The sequence below is a fragment of the Rhagoletis pomonella genome, unplaced genomic scaffold (assembly GCF_013731165.1).
Source record: "Rhagoletis pomonella isolate Grant_MI unplaced genomic scaffold, Rhpom_1.0 Rhpom_scaffold_04830, whole genome shotgun sequence".
NCBI classification, from domain to species: Eukaryota; Metazoa; Arthropoda; class Insecta; order Diptera; family Tephritidae; genus Rhagoletis; species Rhagoletis pomonella.
The window spans coordinates 1-7,861 of NW_023463378.1; the positions used below are offsets into that span (position 1 = coordinate 1).

Consider the following 7,861-nt stretch of genomic DNA (forward strand, 5'->3'; position numbering starts at 1 on the left):
TCTTTGTTCTTATTTTTGTTTATCATATTCTTTATATACATATTCCCCTTCACCTTTGCCCTTATATAAATAAAGTGTTTAAATTTATCTTCGTCTTCATTTTTGCCTTTATCTTTGCGCAACTTTGTTTTTGTTTTTATTTTTACCTTTGCCTTTATTCTTTTCTTTATCTATGTACGTACTCACCTTTACTTTTATTCTTGGATTGGTCTTTTTTTAAGTGTTGTTCCACTTCAAAAAGTTTTCGCGTATTATGCATACATGTGTTCATACATATATGTATGTACATATGTATATAATATGTATAGACATACACAGTTTACTAAAAAATAGAAACAGATCCACATTAACTGCAATCAACATATATATATACATACGCTGTGATTAGGTTATAAATATTGCTCAATTTGTTTATCAAAAGCCGAAATATGTACTAACGCACACATACATACTTTTTTTTCTCCTTCCCTCACTTCCAACGCATGCACGTGTTTGCAAAATGATGACGAAGTGATTTTGTATGGAAAATTATTTATGCCCATATAAAATAAACACACTTAGAAGATATCAACCAATACTTCCCATATACCAAACGAAAGAAAAACTCTTGAATTTTTGATTAAAGAAAACAAAAACAAAATCATTCGATCGGTTTTCGAGCATTTTGGTAATGAAAAAAATTTGCAAGTTTTTTGGCTTAAAAAGCTCAATATTTGTTGAATTTATGTAAAATTTGTACACGATAATATGTCTACTGCTTCAAAGAACCTATATCCCGAAAATGAAAGTTATATCTGCCAACCATAAGTTGCTAGAGCACTTTAAAGGCTCAAAATTGACCCCAAAATAAGGCAATGTTTACCGTTGGTTTAACGACAGAGATTAAATTGGTTACTTACATAACTATATCTGTCGATAGGTTTGGAATTTTGTCTTTGTAATGGCATACTATTCTTTGAAATCGCTTCATTAGTGCTCATGCAATAAGCGTTTTCGGGAAGCTCTAAAAATTACAATTACAACATTTTAGCATAGCCTCCATATCGTAAGGTAAGACGTATTTTACGTCAAAATACTTCTTCCTAGTTACGACTTAGTTGCAGCTGCAGCCGAAACTAAATTTAAGTCGGTACTTAGCCAGAAAAGTCGAAACTAAGGCGACTATGAATAGCTTTAGTTGTGACTTAGAATAGTTTTGACTTAGTTGAGTACTAAATATGACTATGAATATGCGCCAATGACTCGATTCTATTCTACGCATATCTATAATACGGGTATCGAATTTCAAGCAAATCGGACCACAATTAAGATTTTTTGGAATATCGGTATCTGGTCCACTCATCAGAAAAAATATCATATATGTTAACCCAGCCAATAAGCTACCTACGAGCCAAATTTCAAGCAAATCGGACCATAAATAAGACTTTTTCGAATAGATCGGTCCCTGGCCCATCTAAAGGAAAAAATTGATCTATATGCCAATCTAGGCAAAAGGCTGCCAACGAACGAAATGAATTTTTTTTAGCGTAGCTCTGCGCCACCTATCGGAAAAATTAAAACTTTGTGCACCCTTTCTTCTAAACACCTTTCCAAAAAAAGCAGCACCCATTCGAATCGATTATGAAATATAGGAGAAAATTATTCCCAATTGATTCATACTCCCAATAAATTTATTATATATTGAAAAATTAATGAAAAATCCTGCACGCCGTACTTCCTTTTGTTGGGAGTGCTCCTCAACATTTTGAGATCTTCTTTGCGTTAACATCATGTTCCCAAGACGTGTACGTCGGCCTATATTTGAACGACGGGATCGTGGCATTTTATTCAATAGCGAACGAAAAACTCAATGCATAGGAATGAATTCGATAAATCGTATTGTAAACGCACTTTTTTTAAATAATCAAATGAAATTCACAATCGACAGTAAAAGAGCACTTGAAAAAACTTCATTTGAAGCCAAAGAACACAACACAGCCACAATTTTCCACAATGGTTTTGTTCACTATAAATCAATGAGGAGAAATACCTGCATGGAAAATTTCCAGTGTACTCAAACTTTTCGTACGAAACGCTGCAACAAATTTGTACAAAAATATTGAAATTGACGAAAAAAAATAAAATGAAATATGAATTAAGAACTATATTCAACACACGTGTTGATTCTCCAAAGTCCAAAATAGAAAGACCGAATATTAATGTACCACCTTTTCGATAATACGATGAAATGACAGATATGTTGTATTGTGGTGACTTTCATTCCATTGGCTCTACAAAATCCCTATTGAAAAACTTGCAGCCATGTTTATACTTGACTTAATTTATCCGAAGAAAAAATAAACACAGCACATTATAGCAACAATTTTTCACTATGTTTTCGATTTTTCATGTATGTGCTGTTGTACCATATACGTGGTTCATGTAACAGACATAAACTGTCATATATCATGAACCGCTGGACCGACTTCGGGCCCACTTCACATAACCCATCTGCATGATAGTCCGAATATACCGTTTAAATTTGGTAGAATTCGTGCACTTATTTTTTTAATTAAGATGGGAGGTGCCACGCCCCCCTTTCCCAATACCGCACATTTTTCTCCATGAGTATGGAATTATTTCATATGTCTCTATACCAATTTCCAGTAATCTACTATGTACAAATATTTCAAGAGATATACCAGATGAAAATTTTTGTTAGTATGGGTGGTGCCACGCCCCCTTTTCCGAATTCGGGGAAACTTAACACAAACCATCTGCATAATAGCCCGACTATGCCGTATAAATTTGGTTGAAATCTTGTACTTATTTTTTATATATAAGATGGGAGGTGCCACGCCCTCTTTTCCAATGCCGCCATTTTTCTCCATGAGTATGGAATTATTTGATATACCTCTATACCAACTTCCAGTACTCTACCACAAATATTTCAAGAGATATACAACATACAAATTTTAGTTAGTATGGGAGGTGCCACACCCCCTTTTACGAATCCGGGCAAACTTCACATAAACCATCTGCATGATAGCCTGAATATGCCGTAAAAATTTGGTTGAATTCGGTGAAGCCGTTCTCAAGTTATAAGCTCACACCAAAAACGTGTACATATTTTTATACATAAGATACATATGCCACGCCCCCTTTTCCCAATTTGGGCAAACTCCACATAAAATATCTGCATGATGGCCCGAATAAGCTATATAAATTTCGTTGAATTCGGTGAAGCCGTTCTCAAGTTATAAGCTAACGCACTAATTTTTATATATAAAATAGAGGCGCCACGCCCCCTTTTCCGAATTCAAGCAAACTTCACGTAAACCATCTGCATGATAGCCCGAATATGCCGCATAAATTTGGTTGAATTCGGTGAAGCCGTTCTCAAGTTATAAGCTCACACCAAAAACGTGTACATATTTTTATACATAAGATACATATGCGACGCCCCCTTTTCCCAATTTGGGCAAACTCCACATAAAATATCTGCATGATGGCCTGTGATGACTGTATTAGCCTAGCGTTGGCAACCCTATGCATGTATGTATGCGTACGATTGCGACTGTCATCTCTAGGCGAACATTACTAATAAAGATCTAGACTTGTAAGCATCAGTGAACAAAGACGTTTTTATTGAACCTACAACACAACATGGCGCAGCCGGTAGTTTAATTTCAACTACCCCTTTTGAGTATCGCTGGTTCAGAAATTAATATAGACTCTTACGAAAAACAGTTCAACGGCGTGTATTGAAAGCCAGCAGGGCTAAGCAAAAAACGCAAAGCGAGTTCCAAAAATCTGCTCGAACACGTGTTTGGTGAAAAGTCGCAAACAAATAAACGTTGGCACGTAGATTTACTGCTCCGACTAAGATTAAAGAGAAGAAAAAACCCTGAAATAATGGAAACTTCGATGAAGACACCACCACCGTTGACATTCGACGGCAACACAAAGGAAAAATGGAAGAAGTGGAAACAGAAGTTCGACCTTTACATGAAAGCCACGGAGCTGGACAAGAAAGAGGAAGACCGCAAGGTAGCTGTGTTTCTGCACGTAATCGGGGACGAGGCACTCGAAAAATATAACACCTTTGGACTAAGTGAGGCGGATGACAAGAAACTCAATGCAGTGATAAAAGCATTTGAGGATTTCTGCTCCCCGAAAGCAAACGAGACAGTGGAGAGACACGTGTTTTTCACGCGCGCGCAACAAAGCGGTGAAAATTTTACGAATTACTTAACAGACCTAAAAACGCTAAGTGCCACATGTGGTTTTGGTCACCTCAAAGATAGCCTAATAAAAAACAGAGTAGTCTGTGGAATTCGCGACTCCGAACTGAGGAACCGTTTACTGCGAGAAGAGAACCTAGATCTGGATAAATGCATACAGATATGCAGAGCAGTAGAACTGGCAGATATGCAAATGAAGACGATTGGTGAAGATTCGAAAATACACGTGATAAAGAGAAAAGTCGAGAACCACGTGGCAACCGGAAGTTCGCGGAAGCAGACCGGGGGGCGGCGAAAACAGCAAGACGTATAGCGGCAACAACAAGGCAAGTGGTGGCGCTGGCAGGTGGTCGCCATCTTCGTCCAACCAGCAGCGGGTTTGCCAGAAATGCGGACGACATCATGGACTTCGCCAATGCCCAGCGTTTGGTAAAGTATGTAATGATTGTAAACGAAAAAATCACTTTGCGAGAATGTGCAAAATTAAAGTAAAGTCAGAGACTCGCGATGAAAAAGTAGATTCGTTGTATGCCGGTAGCATGGAGAGCTCTAGTAACGAATTAGATTGGACTGAACAGATTACAATAAATAATTTTTGCAAAATTGAGGTAAAGCTAGACTCAGGTGCTAGATGTAACGTCATGCCAATAAGTAAATTAATAAGTACTAAACTAAAAAGTACCAAGATTGTTAAAACGAATGTAAAATTAACTGCATATGGTGGCCAGAGTACAAGTGTTATTGGCAAATGTAGTTTAAATTGTAAATTTTCAAATAGAGAAAGGGCAGATTTAGAGTTTATAGTAACCGAAAATACTGATAACCAGCCGGTGATAATAGGTTTACCTAGTCTAATAGAACTCAACATTGTGCAAAGAGTTCACAACATAAAGGTAGATGATAATGGTTCGTCGATAGACAAAATATTAAATAAACATAAAAAAGTATTTGAAGGCATGGGTTGCATTACTAATTTTAAATATGACATTCAATTAAAAAACCGATGCGAAACCTAACATTGCAGCCTGCAGGAAAATACCAATTGCACTAAATGACTTAGTGAAGGAAGAATTGTATAAGATGGAAAAAGATGGCATAATGAAAAAAGTTACTGAGCCAACTGAATGGGTTCACCCTATAGTAATCAGCAAAAAAAAGAATGGTCAGATCAGAATTTGTATAGATCCAACTGAGCTTAACAAATCTATCAAAAGACAGCATAGAAAAATACCTACCTTTGATGAATTGAGTTCTAGCATAGCAGGAAGCAAAATTTTTTAGCGTGCTTGATGCAAACAAAGCATTTCACCAAGTCAGGTTAACAGAAAAAAGTAGTTACATGATGACAATTATCACCCCATTTGGCAGATATAGATACTTAAGAATGCCGTTTGGCATTAATTCTGCCACTGAAGTATTTCAGGAGTGTTTCCAGGAAATCTTTGGTGATATAGAGGGCGTTGACATTTACATTGATGATGTTAGGATCAGAGGCAAAGACCATGAAGAACATGATGCTAGACTAGAAAAAGTTCTAGAAAGAGCTGAAAATAGGAATGTAAAATTTAAACTAGATAAATGCAAAATGAGTAGCAAAGAGGTTAGGTACATGGGTCATATTTTCACTGACCAAGGCATAAAAATTGACATAGACAGGGTGAAGTCAATTGTTGATATGAAATCCCCCAAAAAATAAAAATGAGCTTGAAACTTTTCTTGGTATGATAACATACGTATCAAGGTTTATTCCTAGTTTAGCGACTAAAAAATGCTGTGTTAAGAGAATTAACAAAGAAGAATGTGCAGTGGAATTGGGATGAGAACGCGAACCAAGCCTTTGTAGAATTAAAAGATTTACTATGCAAAGCACCAGTCCTACAATATTACGATGTACAAAAGCCAGTAGTGTTAAGTATTGATGCGTCCAAAAATGGCCTAGGGGCGGTATTGTTGCAAAACAGCTTACCTGTAGCTTATGCGAGCAAAGCATTAACTCAAACAGAGCAAAGGTATGCTCAAATTGAAAAGGAAGCCCTTGCCATAGCGTTTGGCTGCATAAAATTTGATCAACAGATATACGGCAAGGATATTTTAGTTGAGACAGATCACAAGCCACTAGAGGCAATATTTAAAAAGTGTATAAATGACTGTCCGGCAAGATTACAAAGCATAAGGCTCAGACTACAAAGATACAACATCACAGTTAAATACAAGCCTGGTAAAGAGTTGTTCTTAGCAGATGCGTTATCCAGAGCCTACTGTATCCACGAAAAATTGGATCTAGAAAAAGAAATTGAAACACAAGTTTGCTTAGTTATGGAATCCTTTCCCATATCGCTAGATAAAAAAGATCAGTTTGTTAAAGAAACAGAGTCGGACGGTGAAATGCAAATGTTAATGGAAAACATAAGGCTAGGTTGGCCCACTAATAAGAGGCAGGTTCACAGCATTGTAAAACCATATTATAACTACTCAAATGAATTAAGTATCATAGATGGCATAATATTCAAAGGTAGCAGAATAGTAGTCCCTAAAAACCTAAGAAAAGAAATGTTAAAATTAATACATTTTAATCATCTTGGAAAAGAAAAATGTAAATACGAGCTCGAGAAATTTTGTTTTGGCCTTTCATGAGCAAAGAAATCGAAGACATGGTAGATAATTGCGCAATTTGCACTAAATATAGAAAAGCTAACGTTAAAGAGACTCTAATAAATAGGGAGGTCCCGGATGGACCATGGCAAACGTTAGGTGTAGACTTATTTTACTATCATTGTTCAGAATTTTTGCTAATAGTGGATTATTTCAGCAAGTATGTAGAAGTTGCTAAATTGCGAGACATGTCTAGTAGTTCGGTGTTAGCCGTATTAAAATCACAATTTGCTAGACATGGCATTCCGTACATTGTATATTCAGATCCTGGCACCCAACTGAACAGCGTGGAAATCTTAAAGTTTGCCAAAGATTGGAACTTCACCTGGAAAACGTCCAGTGCAAAGTATTCTCAATCAAACGGAATGGTTGAAAGGCACATAGGCACCATCAAAAGAATGTTTAACAAACTGGATGACGATCCAGGTAAAGATCCAAATCTGGCAATGTTAGAATACAGAAATACACCGATAGGCGAGGGATTAAAGTCTCCCAATGAAATCATGTTCGGTAGGAAAATCAGAGGAATTTTACCTAATAAAATAAATTATGAAAGAGAAAGACAGAATAGAGAATTTAAAGAGAAATTAATTAGTAAACAACTTAGGCAAAAAGACTATTATGATAGAAGTGCCCACAATTTAAGACCTTTGAATATAAATGACAAAGTTTACGTAAGGAAAGACTTGAATAAACCGTTAGTTCCTGCTAGAATAACTAAGATCTGCGACAGACCTAGATCGTATGAGGTGGAGTTGTCTAGTGGAAATAAGATAGACTGGTCCGACTTATGATGACAATCGGAAAAACGATGAACTATATGAGGGTCAAAATACCAATGTAAATGATTTTAACAGCGAAAGGGCCCAATTTGAAGCAAGCGATCCTCCAGATAGAGACACAGGAGCTAGCTCGCCTGCTAGAAAAGTAAATGTATCGACAGAACCGGCTCCTAGCACAGATACGCGAACACGGGCGGGTAGGGA

The 7,861-nt window shown here is 36.7% G+C and overlaps 1 protein-coding gene across 1 annotated transcript; it reads left to right on the forward strand.

Moving 5' to 3' along the window:
• Positions 1 to 3,894: 3,894 nt before the first annotated feature.
• LOC118754876 lies at positions 3,895 to 7,385 on the forward strand (the record flags this gene model as incomplete). The annotated part of the gene is made up of 3 exons (XM_036489749.1): positions 3,895 to 4,449; positions 5,982 to 6,735; positions 7,020 to 7,385. Coding segments are annotated over exons 1-3 (1,675 nt in total), but the record flags the coding sequence as incomplete, so codon positions are not given.
• Positions 7,386 to 7,861: the final 476 nt, after the last annotated feature.